Raw genomic sequence first — 21553 nt, 5'->3', positions numbered from 1 at the left:
CCCCATTAAGACTTCTTCACAGGCTGGTCAGTGTTCTCTGACATTTTAGATATATAGTGTAGATGTTAACAGTCACCTATTCTACACTGCACAAACTGGAAGTGAAGTGTGCATGCTATAGAAGAGTATGTCAGAAAAATGCCTTCTCTTTTACTTTATTTAGCTTTATTTTGTATCACTTAGAGTAGCATGCGGTCACTGCCATGTCAACTGCCTACAGAAGATAGACCGCTTTGATTCTCACGTGAAGTAATGCTTTTACATGGGCATTTCACGAGGTCTCGTAACATAATGCCACCACAGTGGTGGCAGATGACCTTCCTTACGAGCTGGAGGCAAAGCTTCAGTTCTTGGACCATCAGCTGGAGTTTCTTCTTCCAATTGCTTAATCTAGAAGACAAGACATAAAATTGCTTTAGTACATGAATACGCATTTCCATAATGTGGTTTTCAGTGCCCAGGCAGTGATCAAAACTAGCCCCCATTTCAGAAGGGAAGAACCAGCAGTAATGCCTTCAGCTGACAGACAGGTTTCATGTTTCCCCAGTATTCACTGAAACTCAGTAATCATTGCAAGCTCATATCACCTAATTAAGAAGGAATTTTTAGGAGTAAAGAGTGATTTGCAAGAGAAATTTTACTTAAAAGGTCATTATTTCCACATAATTCATGTCTACCATTGCTATGTTAAACAGACTGAATTCTTTTGCTGCTTTGAAAGGTGCCAGATAACTACAAGTCCTGAACAACTTCATTCCAGTCCATAGGAGATCTCAATTTCTGCATGCCACCAACAGCCCTTTAGATGTTTTCAGTACATGTTTCTTGAAGCAGCGTAAGTGCTGGCTGACACTATGTTAATTCTGATAAGAGTGCCATACTACATACAAGCAACTGAACAACTGAACTGAAGAACTCTTCAAAGAACATCAACTTTTCCCAACTGAATCTCAGATTCGGATGGCCAGAAATTAGTCTCGATTCCCAGCTGATGAACACTGTGGTAAGTCACTTTCAAATGTGCAACCAGAAAGTGTCAGAGCTTCACAGCACCAGAAGAGGAATTCTCTGGTATTAATCTCCTCTCATCCCACTTTGGAATTTCTTTTAGCTAAACTGCTACAACAGCCCTGTGCTAAATAGCAGGTTCAGCTTTAACTTCAAATTCCCTTCACAGCCTTTAAGAAGCTGTAACTCCGAGATAACTGTGTAGGCATTTTAGGTCAAGTCAGTGTTTCACACTGCCAAGAGTTCTAATAAAGCAGAGTCTAAATGAGACTGCAGTAGGCATTCAATAATTTTTCCAAGAACACATCTAAATGTCACTCAAAATACTTGCGTGCTAAAGAGGCTTTAATTTGCTTTGAGCAAGCACTGACCTCTTTATCCCAGCTTTCCCGCTGCAGCTTCTTCCATTGCTCTCGTTTGGCAAAGTAATCAGGATACATTGCCTTCTCAGAAGGATGCCAGTAATCCAAGCACCATTCAGGAATCTGTTAAAGAAAAATATAATTTATATATATTATTTTTATATACGAAATCATATGTAGTACACATACAAAAGAACTAAACTCAATCACTGAAGCCAGTATTAAAATGGATCAATAACCCAGGAAATAAAGTACTACATAAAAGGCACCATTTAAGAGCTACCTGACTATTGTTAGGCTGAAGGCACTATATGGCAGAGGTCAGTACTTTTAATCTGTGTTTCACACATTATCCTAAATCATAGGAAGACATCATAGCAACTTGCTTAAATCATAGCATCCTGAAGACAAATCCCAGGTCATCTCCATTTATTCAAAAAGTTCAAAATAATTCCATCTGGTGGAAGAGAAGATCTCATTTCTTGCCTTCCTTCTCCAAAAGGCAGCAGGTTAGAGAGATTCTTTTTTCCAACTACTAATTTCTTTTATTTGACAGAGACAGAACCTTACAGTTCATTTCTGCTTGTCTACAACTACTAAAAAATCAGTGGCTTTTAAGATCTTGATAATGGTCTGACCTCCAAGACGTCCGGTCAAGAAAAAAAGCAAACTTTAAAATTTTGCAGCAGCATATCACTAAATGTTAAAGTTTTAAATACAGGAACATTGATTAAAAAACAAAAATCCCCACCACCAAAACGCCCAATCCTTAAAAAAAGAAAATTAGGAAGCTGCTCCAATACCATCATTCACCTAGTGACATTTACACTTCCAGTTTCCTGCTGTGATTCTCATCAGTGAGTAAACCTTGGACTGAACAGAAATAGCAAAGCTGCTAATATTTAAAAAAAAAATAAAATCCACACATACCGAACAACAATTAAAACCATCAAACAGCCTGAGATCTAAAAATTACATTTTGTAGCAGCATCCACAATGGACAGTCACTGATATACCTAGAAGCCAAATCCTTACAGCATCCACAATGGACAGTCACCGATATACCTAGAAGCCAAATCCTTGTGACGGCCATTTTGTTAAGAGTTTTAGCATATCAAACAGGGCAAAGAAAAGAGAACATAAACCAGTTTACGTTTCTATATGGAGACTAATCCTGACCATTTATTGCTCAACTGGCCTTTTTTCCATCCAGATTCTCTCTCACCATTGTCTCTGCTACTGCTAAGGCCCATGGCCTTGGCATAAGCTTAAGCCCTCCTCTTCCTTTTTCACTCCTATGTTCTTTTTTCTGCCTCTGATAAATCTATGTCAGATTCTTCCTTTCACATGGCTTCCTATGCATTCTTATGTGATCAGATCTAGTCTTGTGTCAGCACTTTCTTCAAATTCAGGAAAAAACGGGTGCATACACTCTCTAGGTTAGTATTAACTTCTTGTAATGCATTAAGAGACAATACCGAGAAAGCAAAAACCCTGTGTTTTTTCTAAGAAACTTGCTTCTTTACTTCTAAATAGAAAAATCTAGGGGAAAAAAAAGCCTCTAAAAGTGCCTAAAAATATAGCTTCTATTTTAAGGCCTACCACCTATCACACAGTGACGCACAGACACGTATCTGGCACTACAGGATATGAAGGGAAATGATAATTTGCTGGAAGAACTCAAAATGCTGGAAGAATGATGGGACTGAGTGAAGCCCCCCAACAGCCAAGCTGACATCTGACAAGGCCAGAGAGAAACCAAGGCTGTGACCAGATGGCACCACAATGGGCAGCACAGCTTCCTGCACGTTGTTTACTGTCACAGCTCAGCTCCAACCTTTTCACTGTGCCTGCCTGACTCATTACAGGGCAGCTTCCATTTGGCAAAAGAGCAGATGCTTATCCCAGCAAAAAGAAGCTAGCTGTGTTCAGACAAACCAACAAACTCCACTTGCAAGGATCAGACAAGCGGGACAGCTTCTCCCACGCAAGCAGCAAGACGTTCAGCAGCAGTAAACTATTAACAAAATGATACTGCTGAGTCAAGCTGCAGCCCTATGAAAGACCACTTCAAGCACTCACTTTACAGTCACTATAAGAAGAGTAAGGTAAGCACAGTAACACACCTTACAGGCCACCTTACCTTGTAGCACTCGTATCTCTCATAGGAAGTGCCCCCAGGGGAGTCAGGGAAGATGTATGGCTGAGGATGCTGGTTTGCCCAGAACTCCTCCTCACCTGCCTTCAGCAGCTCTGTAGCTTTCACCATATCCTTCACATCCTTGTTCTTATCAAATCGTTCTCTCAGGAGGCAGGCAAAGTAGCGGTACTTGTCTCTACAGACAGGGATTAAGCACAATGACGCATGTTGGAGGAAAACACTAATCGCATAGAGAAACAAAGCTTGGCAATATCATCAGTCACCCCTGCCCAAAGACAGGCTTTGGCCAGGGGCCGCCGAGGAGCTCCTGTTCCCACATCACCCTTTTCTGCGGCAGGCACAGGCAAGTTACCCTAGAGGCTTTTTCCTCACCCCTTCAGCCATGCCTGGGCGGGGGGAGAAGACAAAGTGCCAGTCAAGCCCAACGCCCCATCTCGGCGGAGAAGGCCAGCTCCCCCCCCCCGGCTAAGTGCGGAGCTGAGAGGCCCCGCTCCTAGGAAGGACAGGTCTCTCCCCCTTCCCCAGGCGCACCTCCCTTCGCCTCTCACCGGTAGATGCACCAGGACTCCAGGTGCCGCAGGGATTTCTTATAGAGCCGCAGCACCTTCTGCTGGTGCGTCAGGTAGGCCGCCATTTCGGGCTGCCCTACCCCTCACCTTCGCGCGCGCGGGGGCTGACGGGAAGGTGGAGGGCGTCGCCGCGCGCAGGCGCGTGGCTCGCGCTCCCGCCGCCGCCGCCGCCGCCATGAGTCGTGCCAAGTTCATCGGTGAGGGGAGAGCGGAGGCGGGTAGGGGGGTCTGCGTCCCCGGCCCCGGTGGGGGCTGGTCGCCTCGCCCCAGAGTCCCTCCGTACTTCGCCCGGTGCCGGGCTGAGGCCGCCCCGCTCCCTGAGGGGCCGAGCGTGGCGGGCGGGGGGGGCGTGGGCCGCTCTGGTGGTGGGGCCTGCCCCTCATCCAGGGCTCGTCACCTTCTGTAGTCCCTCTCGGTGTCTCCGGGGCCGAGATGCAGGCCGCCTTTAGGCTTACAAGAAGTGTTTGGGAACGCTTCTGCCATCGCTGGGGGCTTCACGCGGGGCACCGAGGGGCTGCTGCCCGTCTACTCAGCGTTATCCCTAAACTCTGGGTTTTCTGGCCGCTTCTCGTCCCCTTTATCGCGTTGGCGCGTTAGCTGTGGTTGTTTCTAATTGCATGGCGTTGGCTTGGATGAAAATGTTAATATTCTTAGGAAATTTGGCAGTAGGTATGCAAATTTGAGAAGGTCGGTTGAGATCGATGTTCTGCGTGTGGCTGAGCAGCCTTGGAAAATTTCCCTTCCCACTGGAAACCCTGTTAGAAACGTGGGTTCTGGCAGCTGGGGAGGTGGTTGTTGCTGAAGCCTCTGCTTCAGCCCTTGGCTGTGAGGCTGCAGCTCAGGGAAGGCCTTGGGAGCCAAGTAGAAGGCGGCTGTGCTGGGGCTGGAGCAGCTTTGGTCGGTGACTGCATTGCAGGTTTTCTTGTTCATGCTGCTGGCCAGGCTGGATGGTCGCAGGCCGTAGGAGGGAAAACAGGCAGCTTTTGTGAGGCAGTCTGCTGCTGCTCCCACTGGTGTAAAGGTTGTATGTGAGATGCTGTGTTTTCCCTTCCCTGTTACTGCTTGTGGGCCAAGATAAATTTGTATTTTCATGCGAAAAGCGGAATTAATTGCAATAAACAGTATATACGTATTAGCTTTGGTGACTATGAGAACGTGTCTTATACACTCATAGAATAAGTCTGGAGTTGCACAGAAGGCCAAAATTCAATTTTTCTGTCACTTCTAGTAAGAAGTAAGCTCTCAAATTATGTGAGTAAACTTATGCTTAAGCTTTGTATGTCCTGTCAATGTGGTAGTTGGGTTCTACTGAGATATGCTTTCCATTGCCTTCCCTAGTTGGCTAACGCTCAGAATGAAATGCAGAGTGACTATAGCATCTAATTTCTATATTTGTTTTTTCATAGATATTGGTATTAACCTGACAGATCCTATGTTCAGAGGAATCTACAGGGGAACACAAAAACATCAAGGTAAGTGTTGCTTTGTATCTGCTGAAAGACTGAATCCCTCTTATTAAAATGGAAGCCTCTTGTCAGCAAGTGAGGTTAGAACTTTTTTTTTCTCCTCAGAAACTGGATGCTTATTATTTACTATGGCTTGAAGAAGAAAGTGTGACAAAATAAGTTAGATGTTCTAAGCAAAATATACTGTCTTCTACTGAATTGCTGTTAAGTTGTCATACAGGTAACTGCTTCTAGAGCAAAATGGAAAATTGCTGATGTATTTATGTTAGGATTGCATGGAAGAAACTGATCTGAGAATTATGATCAATAAACTATGAAGTATTGCATTGCTGAGTCATAGTTACTAATTATAACTGATGCTTTTTTTGCTGTCATGGCCTTTAGATATAAATGTAAAAAGAGTCTACTAAAGTATGTGAAAAACTTCCATTGACTTCTTGGATTTAAATTGTATCTTCAGTTATTGCATTTTGTTATTGTCTTCTAAAGATTACTGAAATGTGGTTTAAAGATTGATTGTGATATGCATTTTGACTGCATGAAAGTGAGTTTTAGTTGAAAAGTAGTTAAGTTATGCTGTAAAACCTGAAGTTCAATTTATGATATTTTTATGAACTTTCACAGATGACTTTTTGGATGTGGTAGAGAGAGCAGTCAAAATTGGCATTAAAAAGGTAATTTCTTATAATAAAATTTCTTTAATATTTTAAAACTGCTTTCTAATACTTTGGGTTTTTAGTGCTCGACTATTAAAACAATGTTTCTGCAACTTGCAGTGGAAAATGCAGTAACTTTCTTCAACAGCATAAAACAAAAGCGTTCTGTGCAGAGCATTGTCTTTCATTTGCACAGATCATTAGATGCTGATTATTTAAGTTCAGTGGTATCATATGTGGTATGTATGTAGAATTTCTTCTGTACAGTTTCAAGAGAAGGGTGTTCTCCTCTGACCTACTGCAGTCAACTAGTACGTAATTTTCTGTGTTAGTAGTATTATAGGCAGCCACTCCTGTCTTCTTGTATCCTGAGTGACTGACTCAACAGTTGCCACCACAGATCAAAACTCAAAAACTCTCCTGATAATAATCCTTCAGATATTTCTGTATGTAAAGGAAATTGGTAATTGCAGAACAGCTGGGAGTGCCCATAAATTCTTTCATCCGAATGTCTGGCTTATGTGCATTTAAACAGCATCATTATGAACAGGTTTGTAACTCTTAGCTTGAAATTGGTGTTTTCAGCAGTGGACCACACTCCTTTTGTTATAATAGTCTAGCCTGCCTATATCTCTCTAAACTGAATAAATTGTCAAGACAAAAATATGAATTAAAATTGAATACAATGCACACTGTCATGAACTGTTCTACTGCACTAATAAGGCTGGTGGATTAGAAATAAAGAAATAAACCCTCCTCTAGAAGAGGAATAGACTTGCTAAAAGGCTCTTGTCTGAAAATAGGGGACAATAAACTGGTAGACAAAAAAAAGAAAGCTCTAGCGATGGAGAAGTTACCACACTACAGCAAATACAGAATCATAGTCACTTTTACTGTGTTTATATATGCTGTATAAGTACTGTTTAATCTTTATACCACCCTCTGAAAGTAAGTGGCAATTTTCCTACTTTATCATCAAAAAAAGATTGGCTGCATAACTTTTTCAAGGTGCACAGTGAATTCAGAGATGGAATTCAGGATTTCCATGTCCTTAGCTATGTTTTCAGTCTTGCTACTGTCCTGTACAGCGTCAGAAGTCTATCCCATCCCAGATTGTTTCTACTTGCCTAGAATCTTAATCTGTTTATTTGAAAATACTTCTATTTTTCTATATAGCTGCTGATTTGTGGTAATTTTTGTGAAGTTTTGCCCTGTGATATGTGTACTCTGAGCCACTTTCAGCTTAATTTATTTTTCTGGTGATACTGTTGGGATGTGTCCATCTCTAACGGACCATGCTGCAGAAATGTCTGACTTGGTGCTGACCGAGTCTGGTATATAGCATACGTAGGGATAGAAGTGGTCCAAAAGCAGTGTAGTCATCATTTATTAAGACCTAGGGTACAAGATCCTGCAAGTGGTGATTCAAAAAACGCTGTAAGCAACAATTCTTGTGTGATAACCTTTGATCTTAAGGTAAAAATAAAAGATCGGAGGCAGAAATTTTTAAATTTGTAATCCCAACTCTGATACGGGCTCCTTTGTTGGTTTATCTACTTACTTACTCATGTCTTGTTTTGGGTGTTGAGGAGTTTTTAGTTTCTCCACCTGTAAGACAAGGAGAATGTTTCTGATTATCATTTCTTGAATGCAAATAAAGTTTCTTGAGTCATTGTCTAATGAAGTTAATATTGCTGCACATAGATGTATTTTACTAATTTAATGGTTTAAATACTTAGAAGATACTTGATAAAGAAAAAAATCAGGTTTTGATACCTAGTGTATTTACTAGCTCCTGAGGACCATTGAGGTTTTACTGATTTATGAAATTTTGTCAAATATACATTAGTAATTATCTTCTCATGTTCTCTGTCTAGATTCTTACTTACATCTGAGTGTTTTCTTAAATATTCTGTTTGATGTTCAGAGAAGATCATACTCCCTGACAGTACTTTTCTTCTTCCAAGTTTTTGATTACAGGTGGGAGTCTACAAGATAGTAAAGATGCATTGCAGCTGGCACAAACAAATGGTATTTCCACTTTAAACTTAATGTTGTCAGTTAAATATATAACCTTCTCCACTCTCAGAATTAAGAGTTCAAAAGGACCTGCCACTGGTGGTGTTTCAGAATCTCAAAATGAGAAATTATGTTTCAGAATGCGATGAATGCATTGTGTATGAGTTCCTGTATGTTGCTCTTTAGATCCCTGGGTGTTGGAAGGAATCAGTCTTTCCTGTAATTTCTATTTCTAGACAGCAATTACAGGAAATTTCTGGAATACAAATTTTGTTACAAGGCTCTCTTCTAGAAATAAGCTGGAATGCTTATATGGTGTGGAGGATATGTTTTTTGGTGGGTTTTTGTTTGTTTTTTACTTACCAATCTATCATGACCAGCTTGAACAAGAGAGGTATCTTTTTCTTTACGGTTCTCCTAGCTTTACCTTTCTTTCTGTGAAAAGGCAAATATCATTCCACTAATTAGTATGTATTTGAACTAAAACACATGTTAAATTACTATTTATGAAGAGAACCATAGAATAATTTAAGTTGGAATGAACCTGAGGAGTTAATTTGGTCCAACCCGATCAATCTCCCCACCTCCATCAAAGAAGGACTAGCTTTAAGATTAGGTCAAGTTGCTCGGGGCCTTATATAGTCTTTCCCTCCCTCCCAAGCTTATACGTTCTCCATAAAGGCACTTAGCAGAAGTGTTAGTTTTGGCACTAAGGTAACCTAGATTAGATATGTGGGTGAATCAGGCTAGATGTTGCTTGTGAAATTCTGTAACAGCTTATGCAGAGGCACACTGCGTGCTGTCTGCCTGAGGATGCTGAGGATAACCTGATGCATTTTGAACGAGATGTATTTCTGGGTGATCTCAAGAGGTTTCTTCCATCCTCAACAATTGTATGATTTGTTGAGGGCCGCTCCACCGGAGTAATTCAGCTTTGAGTTGCGGTTTTGGAGTATACTAAATAATGTGTACTCAAAAGAAACACATGCACACACCCCTGCTGGAAATACTGTCTAACATTTTTTAAAGCAGAAAATACAAGTGTAATAAAATCATCACCAAGATAAAGATGTTCAAGGGGAGTTTTCTTTTAAAATAATGAGCAACAAAAAAAAGTCCAGATACAGATACTGTCTATAACTTCTATAAATTTTCTTTTTTTTTTTTTCTTAAAACCAACTAATACTATCTTGCTTTAGACATGTTCTACAGTACAGTTGGCTGTCATCCTACCCGCTGTGGAGAATTTGAACAGAGTAGCCCTGAACAGTATTTATCTGAATTAAAAAATCTGATTGAAAAAAATAAGACAAAGGTAATAGCAGTTGGAGAATGTGGCTTAGGTAAGTGTTATCTTAGTACTTCAATATTTTTTTTTTCTAGACATACATTAAAAAATCCTAAAACACTAAGTGGGTTTTTTGTTCTTTCTATTTGTAGATTTTGATAGATTAGAATTTTGCCCAAAGGACATCCAACTCAAGTAAGAAATTTCTGATGACTATAAATTGACTTGTAGCAATTTACAGGAGTGTTTTCTATTTTGTGTTCTACCACGTAACATTTTGTCAGGTATAGACCTGCAATTTGCAGGGTTGGCTCTGGGTTTTTTTGGCAGAAATGGGACTTCAAAGAAAAATGCCTACATTCAAGTAGTGCCATGTGCTAAATTTTGCTACCTGCCTGGTATTGACTTAGCATGTCTTTTTCTGTAAAATTGATCAGAATTTGTGGGTGTCTGGATGCGACAGGTGTTTGTTCTTGCTAATACTGAAGAACTCCTAGAGACTTATGGGGAGAAGAACAACTGTAGTGTGTGAAAGAATTAGGTTATTGATTGAAAGCCATGGGGAAGGGAACAGAACTGTCAAAAAGGGTAAGTTGGCAGTGTCAAAAATAAGCTTTTAGGAAGGGAGGTGCTATCTGGGAGCAGGTAATTGGGAGCTGATGAAAAAGATAATCTCAGGAGCTGGAGAGATCTGTATTTTGAAGTAATATATGCAGCATAGATACTGAATGGAAAGAAGCTAGCACAGCCCCTAAAATCAGCTTGCACTCTTGTACTCAGAACTTCTGTCTACAGAGGGAACTGACTGAAAGATATGTGATAAATTCAAATAAGAAGAGTGATTCATGAATTGTGCTTGCATATTACTGTTCTGAGTAAATTAGTCACTGGGGGGCAGTGGTTAGTTGTGGTTTTTTCTAATTGCCACGTTAGCAGTAATAGAGTTAATTTCTTCATAATGCTACAGTGATAAAGTAAAGTATCCAGCAAAGTGGACAGAACTTTTTCTCCTGGTAGAATTCAGTGTACAGTTCAGCAAAGCACACCTTGGAGTATAACCGGTTTCTTTTCTATGGCAGCCTAAAACACTGGTGGAGTATCATATTTTAAGATCCTTAACTGCCTTGATGTTATTGGGAGAAAAAAATTTATCTGATTTTCCTTATCTGATGGGCTGCAGCTGAAGACCTGTAGTGAAAAACTTCTAATCTAGTGCACTGAAATTGGGTTGCGAGGAAAGAGGTAGCAGGGTAGAGCAGAAATCCCTTTTAAAGTGGTAGGTAAGTCCTTTCCAGATAAGTTTGATAATGACAGAAAGTCTTTATCTGAGCTATTTCAGTGAATCGTATGAAATATATAAATCTAGTTTCTCAGAGCATTTTGGGAGCCCTTCCTGGAATTTGCAGTTGGAAGGAGGTGATTGATGAAAAAGACAGGAAGCAAGAAATATGAGGGAGTGAAGAAATACTGAAAGCCTCAAGGACAGATGCCTGCAAACATTGTGTTTGTAAATTCTGTATTTTCTAAATGGACAGCTTTCCCTGCTGTTCATTCTCCACGTGTTTGTGAAATGTGGTCAGGGTTTGGGGTTGTTTTCATTTCTGCTAATTGAATGCTATGTAGTTAGATACAGTCTGGCTTTCATGACCTTTAGCAGACTGGATGGTGGGTTCTTTGAATTGATGTTCAATGTATGCTTGATAAATGAACTAAAAAAAAGGAAGGCAAAGTGTGAAATGCATGGAGGCAGGTCACCACTTTTCAGCTGATCTGCAGTTCAGGTGTTGTAGCAGTCACTGCAATAGCTAGCAAGTAGCTGCAGGGTTACCCCGTAGAAGAGAAGTATGGTAGTTTCCCAGTGGGTAGTATCTGAGCATGACCTCTGTTTTGTTTAATGTTTAATCATTATTTTCTAGTTAGTTATGCTGTGTTTTCTTCTGGATGATTTTCACCTGTAAAAAGTGAACATTATTTTTTTTAATCCTTTTTCTTGGATTGAAAAGCTAATAAAGATTAAATTCCTTTGTTGAAGCAGCCCTAAGAACTTTTTTTGTCAGAATTTTTCTCCATTCTCATAACTTTTCCAACAGAAAATGGTGATTTGAATGGTAGTTAGATGAAGCTACTGCCTTCATATTATGGTGAAGGTCACATTATAAATGGACTGATAAGTCTATAGAAGTTTCACTTCTGCTGTGCTACTGGAAGGGGTTTGTGGGGTTTAGTGACATGAAAACAGGAGTTTTATTAACCAAATTGGAGGCGATGAACAAAATCACATACACTATTAATCATACATTAATCCAGAATTGTTTGTCTGGCGATATTCTACCTCAACAAGGCCAATTTGCTTCAGCTCCTTTGGTGTCTTGATTCCAAACCTGAAAATACCATAGTATTTGAACTACATGGTCAAAACTAAACCTGTGAACAACCATGCAAAATATTTTAAAACTTCTTTAATGAGAGGAAACATAGAACCAGCATATATTGAATGACAGTCTACTCACCCAAAGAAAAAGGTTGTTCCTTCAGCACTGGAGCTAGTAAGGTTTAGTTTCCTACTGACTTATTTTGTTACCATTCTGATCACTGTACATCTGGTTTCTTCACGCTTTTCCAGGGTTTCTCTTTCCCTTTCTCTTTGTTTTTATTTTTTCTCTCCGAGAACTTCCCCATTCACCACCTCTTTCTCTTTGACAGGACAAGTAGCAGCATGTGTTAAGCTTCATTGTTGCTAGGAATTCAAGATGCTTGACTTGCCTTACCATTTGTAGGGGCACTAAATTTTGTACTTTCAAGACCACTACCCTTCTCAAAATGAGATTGAAATTGGCAGTAGGTTACTTAGGGGACTTATTTGCAGCTCACTCTCTAAAACCTCATTTCCTTAGGAAACAAGCCTTCTGTTTTAAAAAAAAACCACCACCAATAATCAAGCAACTGTAGCTATTTAACTGCAAGAGCAATCATGAGTTGCAATTAAATTTATATTTAGTCAAACAAGCTAAACTAAGCACAGCAGCTAGACTAGAAAGAAGATTCAAAGTAGGTGTAATTAATTCTCCTGAATTTTCATGTCAGTTTTTAACATTACAGCTGATCTCTTTTGCACCTGTTCTATCTCAAAAGATCTGCACTGATAAGCAGGGAAGGTAACTTTTGTCAGAGGAATCACAGAATGGTTTGGGTTGGAAGGGACCTTAAAGACCCTCTAGTTCCAACCCTGCTGCCGTGGTTGGCAACACCTTCCACTAGACCAGGTTGCTCAAAGCCCCATCCAACCTGGCCTTGAACACTTCCAGGGATGGGGCATCCACAACTTCTCTGGGCAACCTGTTCCAGTGCCTCACCACCCTCACAGTAAAGAACTGCTTCCTTACATCTAATCTAAATCTGCCCTCTTTCAGTTTAAAGCCAGTACCCCTGGTGCTATCACTACTATGCCCTTGTAAAAAGTCCCTCTCTGGCTTTCTTGTAGGCCCCCTTTAAGTACTGGAAGGCTGCTGGAAGGTGTCCCCGGAGCGTTCTCTTCTCCAGGCTGAACAACCCCAACTCTCTCAGCCTCTCTTCTTAGGAGAGGTGCTCCAGCCCTTTGACCATCTTCGTGGCCCTCCTCTGGGCTCGCTTCAAGAGGTCCATGTCCTTCTTATGTCTGGGGCCCTGGAGCTGAACGTGGTACTCCAGGTGGGGTCTCACAAGAGCAGAATAGAGGGGGAGAATCACCTCCTTTGACCTGCTGGCCATGCTTCTTTTGATGCAGCCTAGGATACGGTTGGTTTTCTGGGCTGCAAATGCACATTGCTGGCTCATATTCAGTTTTTCATACCCCCAAGTCTTTCTCCTCAGGGCTGCTCTCAATCCACTCATTGCCCAGGCCGTATTTGTGCTTGGCATTGTCCCAACCCACGTGCAGGACCTTGCAGTTGGTCTTGTTGAACTTCATGAGGTTCTCACGGGCCCATCTCTCAAGCCTGTCAGGGCCCCTCTGGATGGCATTCCTTCCCTCCAGCGTGTCGACCGCACCACACAGCTTGGTGTCATCCACAAACTTGCCAAGGGTGCACTCAATCCCACTGTCCTAGTCACTGACAAAGATGGTAAACAGCGCCGGTCCCAATACCGACCCCTGAGGAATGCCACTTGTCACTGCTCTCCACTTGGACGTGGAGCCATTGACTGCAACTCTTTGAGTGTGACCATCCTGCCAGTTCCTTATCCACTGAGTGATCCATCCATCAAATCCATGTTTCTCCAATATAGAGACAAGGATGTCATGCAGGACAGCGTCACATGCTTTGCAGAAGTCCAGGTAGATGACGTCCGTTGCTCTTCCCTTATCTGCCAACACTGTAACCCTGTCACAGAAGGCCACCAGATTTGTCAGGCACGATTTGCCCTCAGTGAAGCCATGGTGGCTGTCACCAATCACCTCCTTATCTTCCATGTGGCCTAGCACAGTTTCCAGGAGGATCCGCCCCATGATCTTGTGGGGCACAGAGGCGAGACTGACTGGCCTGTAGTTCCCTGGGTCTTCCTTTTTTCCCTTTTTGAAAATGGGGGTTATGTTTCCCCTTTCCCAGCCACTGGGAACTTCCCTGGACTGCCACAACTTCTCAAATATGATGGATAGTGGCTTAGCCACTTCATCCACCAGTTCCCTTGGGACCCATGGATGCATCTCATCAGGTCCCATGGACTTGTGTATCTTCAGGTTCCTTAGATGGTCTCGAACCTGATCTTCTACAACTGCTTCTTCATTCTCTCAGTCCCTACCTTTGCTTTCTGTGACTTGGGTGGTGTGGCTGGGGTGCTTGCAAGTGAAGACTGAGGCAAAAAAGTTGAGTACCTCAGCCTTCTTCATGTCCCAGGTAAGCAGGTCTCCTATTTCCTTCCAGACAGGGCCCACATTTTCCCTAGTCTTCCGTTTGTATCACTGACATACCTAGAGAACCTTTTCTTGTTGCCCTTGACATCCCTGGTCAGATTTAATTCTGTCGGGGCTTTAGCTTTCCTAACCTGATCCCTGACTGCTCGAACAATTTCTCTATTTCTCCCAGGCTACCTGTCCTTGCTTCCACCCTCTGTATCAACCTGTAATATACAGAAAATAGTGAAAATTGCATAAAATTAAATGACTGGTTGCATTGTCTTTTTTTTTATTGTGTTTATTATTTATATGTTAGGAAAACGTAAATCAAACTAATGGTTTGCTGTCACTTTATCCTGATTGATATGTGAATCATACACAGTGATATGTGGACACTTGAGTTTGTCTTTGAAATGTTTCTGACACCTGATGATGGGAATGCCCCAGTGCCCTGGACTGCTTTTAACAGCAACACCTAAAGAAATCCAGTATGTGCATACAGTCCCAGCCTGTTGGGACCCACAGTGTCATTCTCCTGCCCTGTCTAGATAATGTCATCTCTCAAATTACGTATGGATACTGAGTCACCTATGCACTGTTGGCTGCGTGCCATGCCTAAGTTCCTCTGCTGTGTTTCCTGAGCATTGGTTATTTGCATGCCTGGTTGTAGCGTGGCAGACAGAAATGGTAAATGATAATGTCCTGGGATCAGAACTATCTGCAAATGACAAGTGATGGGTTAGTTCAGTGCTAATTAGTTTCCTTTTGAAACTGCACTGGGGAAACTGGCTACCTAGTTACCTTCGCTCTGCCCACATTTTTATGTCTCTTCATAGGATGGCTGCCTTGCTGTTACCGCTCCTTCAAAGGGAATACTAGGAATAGAAGGTAGGGATAAAATGAGTGAAAAGGAAAGGATGCAGGCACACAAAGGAGAGGGGGGGGGAACAGTGGAAGACTTTGAAAGAGTGAAGACAATAGACAGAATGGCGCAGAAGTAAGATGCCTAATACTGGTATTTGTTCTACCCCAAAAGAAGAAAGACTGACCTTCATGGAAGGGCAAACAAAAACTCTGGATTGTTACTTTACAGGCCAGCCAGCTCTGATGTGGTTTGGCCATTTGAGGCTATAGAAGTCTGCTTAGTGCTCCCTCGCTCACCCTCACCGCATTTACAAGTGCTTCTTGAAATAGTGGTCTGCGTGTGATCCACACTCTCCCATTCCTGACATTTCAAAACTTTGTGGAAAGAACAGTCAGTTCCTCTTTCATTAAAAATAATAAATAAAGAACTCCCAACACCCGCACTACACAAGTACATGCTTAGCATATATATGTGTGTATTCTTCCAGTACTGATGCTCTTGACCACTTCTTCTCTTTCTTCCAGCATAGATCACTCTTATGTGAATATACCATGGGAAAGTTTCTTCTAAATCCTTGCACAAATAAGAGCTTTTGCATGGCAAATCCATTAATTCTGTCTTTAGTTCTGGAGGACAAAAGCATACAAGCACTGGAAAAAACTCTTCTACTCTTCATTATTTGCTCTTAGACTGAGTTTCTGTTTAAAGGTGATTTTTATTTTACAGGTATTTTGAAAAACAATTTGACCTGTCAGAGCAGACAAAACTGCCCATGTTTCTCCACTGTAGAAACTCACATGCTGAATTTTTAGGTGGGTTTTCTTTGAGAATTTCATATTCAGAGCAAATTCTGAATATGAAAAATCTGGAAACCTGAATCTTTCACCTTTGTTTGTTATAAAGCTGTCTTATATTTTTATTTATTTCATTTCATAGACATAATGAGAAGAAACCGAGATAGATTTGTGGGAGGGGTGGTAAGTATGGACTTCAGTGTAGCATTCATTTTTACACGCAAGTGTGTGAATATTGTTGCTTAATATGCAACTTCTTGTTTGTCATGGAATCTAGGCAGGCTTCCTGTTACATGATTTAAGTTATTATTAATTAACAAGTGTTTTCCAGTCCCTTCTAGTATTTTTACTTTTGTTGCTTATTCAACAGCTTTTTTGCAAGGTAAGAAGATAGGCTGAGAAAAAGCCCTGCAGCTGACACGAGCACTTTTTCCTGGCCTGTCAGAAGGACAGTTTAAGTACCTTGTAATTGACATTGGCCTTTTCCCAATTCTTCAGTGTCTGTAACTGCAGTGCATTCAGACCACAGATAATTTAGATGCATGTTCCCAGTGGAAGCTGTAACCTCAAACATTTGCTTCTGACGTTAGACGTCATTTTCAAATTAGATCCAGATGTAACTTTTGGTTGCTTTATGTCTTTAGATATTCAGATCATGTATTTTAATTCAAAAGCATAACAGGAAAAACTTCAGATGAAATGATTAAGTAAGTCCAGCATCACTCTTTCAGGTTTCCATTATGGCAGGGTTTTCCAAAAGTAGTAAATGCTTGGATTATTCTATCCTACTAACATCAGGCCACACCTCCTACAACAGTATCTCAGTCCCCAGGTTTCCCCTTTGTTACCACAAAAACCTTTCCCTCAGTACTTTGCATGTTGTGCTCTTATGTAATACTGTACAGTCTCTCCTTCCTTCCTTTTCTGCAAAACCGGTGACTAGTGGAGAAATGATGAGCAGGCACCCGGTGCAACTGACTGTCCCCCTCGCAGCGTTGGGAAGCAGACAGTCTCTTTACTGCTCTTGGGCTGAGAAGCTGCAGTTCCCAGATGCATTACGCTGTTTGTTCCTTGTGACTTGCCTTTTTAGTCCCTGGGATGACCGAATAGACTGTCTGTCTAGTTCCAGTGGACTAAAATCTGTGGAGAACGTAACACTGCTCTTACTACATCCCTGACAGTGCCCTGTAGGGAATACTGATGAAAGAATATAAAAATTCAGCATGCACAGGATTAGTTCCTGTGTATGGTCTCCCAGCTATCAGCTACAGGAAGTTCCTAGGCCAAAAGCATTATCACTGGATAAGCCTTTTCTACACATACTTATCACTAATAAAACGTGGTAGCTGCTTCTATTGCAGTATTCAAGTGACTTCAGCCTGAACTTTTCCCCAAATTCAGAATCAGCTAAGCCATGTCCCATCTTTACGTTTGTATTGATGTGTAATGCATACTATCAAAGGTAAATAATAATGCAAATAATATAATGCAAATAAAAGAAATGATTGGAGTTTTAAATGAAGTACATATATTTGTATGTATGTGTGCATCTATTTATATATGTTCTAGGTGCATTCTTTTGATGGCACAAAGGAGGAAGCAGCAGCTATAATAGATTTGGATCTTTATATTGGAATAAATGGCTGGTAAGTTCTTTACAAGAAATGAAACTATTTTAAAATGTCAGCTGTAGTGAACTCATTGCTTTCTTTTAAACAATGAGGTCAAGTTTTCAAAGCTCCCTAGACTCTTGATCATCTGACAGATTTAGAATTGCACTCATTAGTCTGTTAGCCATAAAAAGATCTTCACTCACAGCTCAGCGAGTTAATCTAGTCTTAGGTCCATTCTACTACCCTCAGGTCAATCCCTGTTTGTAAATGAGCAAGGTTGTTGAACGTGGAAGCAGTCCTTCTGAGAAGCGTTTAAAAAATAGCATAATTTTAAGCTGCCACGTCAAATCCAGGAGTAATGCAAATGTAACCTGAGCAGCCTCATCTAACGATTATGCAGTCTGAATTCTCAGCAGTCATCTGGCCAAAAGCCAGCCCGCACCACTTTATAAGTTGCATGGGTTGCTGAGGCCAAGCAAATATGGGCAGTGCAGGCAGGAGTTCCGCATGCTTAGTAGGGTGAGATGGCTTCACTGAGTAACTCTCCAAATTTGCTGTTTCCTGTAAAGTTTGAATTTACAGGCAGCACTTTTAAAAATGAAGCAAATTATATTCACTAACAAAATTATTTAGGAAGCTGCCTTTCCTGCAAAACACTTCAACAGGCAAACTAATTTCTTTTATACATTTTTAATGTATTTTTAACCAAACTCTGATTTTCTAGTTCATTGAAAACAGAAGCCAACTTGGAAACACTGAAATCAATTCCTAGTGAACGATTAATGATAGAGACTGGTAAGATTTTATATCTTGGTCAGTTTGTGACTTAAACACTATTGGGCAACAAGATATGCTTGTATAGCAATGATAAGGCAGAATCAAGACCTACAGAGTTCGGAGTAGAAAAAGGACTGGCTGTTCCTTCACTTTGGAAAGCAGTTTATGGACTCCAGAAACACTCCTTCTCAGCCTTCTGCTGGAAGGAATAAGCTGCCGTGTCAGTTCCTGACATTGCAGGGGAAGATGAAAACAATAAATTGACAAGCCCAGATTTTTAAATGTTCCTAGGTACCAGAATCCTGCTTGAATATCTTTTAAAATCTAGCTTGCTGGAGATGTGCCAAACACAGGGCAATGGCTATGAGTTTGCCGCTGGTGGCAGTAACGGCATTTGGAAACAACTGCTCTTTAAATGGAGGAAGGTGGAAGAATGCTTGAATTCCCCTCTTGGCCTAATGAGCAGTGATTTTAACTGACTGTCTGGGGATGCCTTTTTTGTTGCCATGTTCATGTCAATTATCAATAACTGCCAGTTATAAATACAGTATTTATTTTGATTTCTGAATCTGAGAAAGAAAAACCACAAACTGCCTAAATCCTTAAATTTATTTGCACATGAAGTACAGACCTGTTAAAAGTTCCACAGAAACTGACACGGTGTATCTAGCTATCGTTATAATATCAGAGGGAATTAGTGTTATGTACTATGCTGATTTTTTAAAATGTAAAATCTTGAGGGTAATAATGTAAAAATTCAAAGATTGTGAAGACGTTAAATTGCCCAAATCTCTTAAATTCTATTTTGAATTCGAAGTCACTGCTAGAAAGAGATTGCAAGAACTTTTGTCTGTGGAAGTAGTTGATTAAACTATCTCATGCTATTCTCAAACAATTGCATACTCTTCTTTTTTTTAAATTAAACTAGATGCACCTTGGTGTGGAGTGAAAAATACTCATGCTGGATCAAAATACATTAAAACTACGTTTCCTACAAAAAAGAAATGGGAAATAGGGCACTGCTTGAAGGACAGAAATGAACCCTGCCATATAATGTAAGTGTACTGCTGTACTATTATTTAAAATACTTCAGATCTCACAGGGGAAAAAAAATGGAAAAAAATCAGTTCAATGGAGATGTAGTAAATAGAAATGAGTTCTAAATTTATAGAAACTTGTGCAAGGTATTGCTTTATAGGCTGTGGAAAAATCTAAAAGGTCTCAATTTTCCCACTTCAGAAATTCTGGATGTAAAAAGCTCTCTGAAAGTGAAACCAGTACTGTTTTTAACTTTTTACTTGATACACTGGAGAAGGGGTTAAACCCTGTAAAGTAACCTGACTTGAATAAATTTCACTCAGTTGTTGTTCCAGTTATTTTTAAAACTGGTAGCAGCACTGGAGCTGTGCAGTCCTCTGCAGAGGGGGCAGTACTGAGACACCGAGTAGTGCCTGTGACATCAACTGCCGTAACATGAATTTGGTTAGGATCATTTCTTCATTCTGCTAATGTGCTTAAAAAAAATGGATCCTGTGAAGTTTAGGTACGAGTAACACCAGTCAACAGAATAGCAAAAGAAAACTATAGGGGCTTATGGACAGAGTTAGAAAGTACAGAAACTGGTTTCTGCCACCTTTTCACGTGCTTCCTCATAGAGGTGTGAAAAGCAGGGAAATGTATCATTTTAGTGAAAATGTTTAGTTATCTCATCTCCATTAAATAAATGTTTTCCTGGCTGCAAAGCACAGGAACGGTCATGAAATGGGCTAATTCTGCATCTAGGAAAATATCTGCATTCCAGTAATTGTTAAGAGCAACTTTTTCTACTCTGTCTTCCTCAAAATGTTTAGCTATTGTGTAAGTTAAGAGGCAAGATCCAAAAACCAAAACCACCAAACCCTACCTCTAGGCTTGAGGTTCTTTAATTTTCACCATGAAGCTTTTTTTCTGCTACTAGAAAAAAAAAATGAAAGTATAACACATCTTAGGAACTGTGCAGAATATTTGTTTTTCTCAGAATGCAGAGAAAAGATTGTGGCTTGGTTTTCTGTTAGCATTAATACTATTCATCCCATTTCTTTTGCCCCCTTTTCCTGGCTTGTATCAAGGCTATGGGCCTTTTAAAATTGCTCATTTAACATCTACTGCAAATATCTGAATGCATTAATCACAATTAATCTAGAGAATGGGGAAGTAGGAATAAGTTACTTTGGCAGCTATACTCAGATAAGGCTGCATCTGGAATTTAAGCTTTGCCATAGACCAGTTTATTCATAGTGCAACTTTAGCCTTGAAAGGCTGATGAACTTCAGTCTGAAAAATGAAGACCATTGATAAAGACACCCACAAAATGACACTTTCTTTGAAACAGAAAGCTGTTTAATTACCTCCAAACAAGAGTCAAAAGACCAAAGATGAATCTGTACCAGTGAGCAACCAGTGTTCAGTGTAAAGGGAATGGCAGTTAGTGACTTAAAAGTGAAGCTATTTGCATACCCGAGCACCCTGCCCTGCTGCTCTCAGCATAGGTTTTTATTCCAGGTTAATCTTAGTGACTTGTACATAATACATGCAGCAGTCTGAAGTATATTCAGTACTGAGTTTCAGAGTCTTCTAATATCAATCTTTCTTTTTTAGTCAAATACTGGAAATAATGGCAGCAGTAAGAGAAGATGACCCACTCGAGTTGGCCAATACTCTATATAACAACACTATTAAAGTCTTCTTTCCAAATATATAAAGTTGTTTTTTCTTACATTTATTCAGCATAACTTTAGTAAATATACTGCAAAAACTTAAAAATTACCATATCTGCAAGTTCTTATCAATGGAAGCCACTATGTAGTGCTTTTTTTTTTTCTTTTTTCCTAATGGTAAAAGATTAAAGCTGCTTTTGAAAAGGTGGTCTGCATTTGTGCAGTTTCTCAGCCCTGCTTCCCTTTCATCAAGATTCAGGATTGATTTCAAGGACAGCCCAAGCTAGCAACTCTTGTTAATACCTGTATGCATTACAAGATGAATATCAGGCTGTTGAGTTCACATGTAGAGCACTTCAAGCTACTACTGGTAATTCAGAAGTGTTTAACACATCAATGGCATGCTTTA

At 40.5% G+C, this 21553-nt stretch overlaps 2 protein-coding genes across 9 annotated transcripts; one reads left to right on the top strand and one right to left on the bottom strand.

Annotated features, from left to right (window-relative positions):
- Positions 1-130: 130 nt before the first annotated feature.
- On the bottom strand, positions 131-4244 carry NDUFB9 (NADH:ubiquinone oxidoreductase subunit B9). Its single transcript, XM_069780054.1, has 4 exons — positions 4080-4244; positions 3514-3706; positions 1380-1493; positions 131-390 (listed from the first exon to the last, which is right to left on the bottom strand). Exons 1-4 carry the CDS (start codon positions 4163-4165, stop codon positions 259-261), a joined length of 525 nt encoding a protein of 174 aa, XP_069636155.1. The 5' UTR covers positions 4166-4244; the 3' UTR covers positions 131-258.
- Positions 4199-21351, top strand: TATDN1 (TatD DNase domain containing 1). Of its 8 annotated transcripts, XM_069780046.1 has the most exons (13): positions 4227-4297; positions 5507-5572; positions 5672-5786; positions 6191-6240; positions 8190-8253; positions 9441-9584; positions 9682-9724; positions 15991-16076; positions 16201-16241; positions 17628-17704; positions 18396-18466; positions 19377-19503; positions 21086-21351. In XM_069780046.1, exons 6-13 carry the CDS (start codon positions 9443-9445, stop codon positions 21186-21188), a joined length of 690 nt encoding a protein of 229 aa, XP_069636147.1. In that variant the 5' UTR covers positions 4227-4297; positions 5507-5572; positions 5672-5786; positions 6191-6240; positions 8190-8253; positions 9441-9442; the 3' UTR covers positions 21189-21351. The 8 variants fall into 8 exon arrangements, with proteins under 8 accessions (XP_069636145.1, XP_069636147.1, XP_069636149.1 ...); XM_069780044.1 differs by lacking the exon at positions 5672-5786 and having other exon boundaries at positions 4199-4297; XM_069780042.1 differs by lacking the exon at positions 5672-5786 and having other exon boundaries at positions 4261-4318.
- The last annotated feature ends 202 nt before the right edge of the window (positions 21352-21553 follow it).

Source organism: Haliaeetus albicilla, chromosome 3 (assembly GCF_947461875.1).
Source record: "Haliaeetus albicilla chromosome 3, bHalAlb1.1, whole genome shotgun sequence".
Taxonomy (NCBI): Eukaryota; Metazoa; Chordata; class Aves; order Accipitriformes; family Accipitridae; genus Haliaeetus; species Haliaeetus albicilla.
The sequence above is the reverse complement of the archived record's forward strand: the minus strand, read 5'-3'. Positions and strand labels throughout refer to the sequence as shown.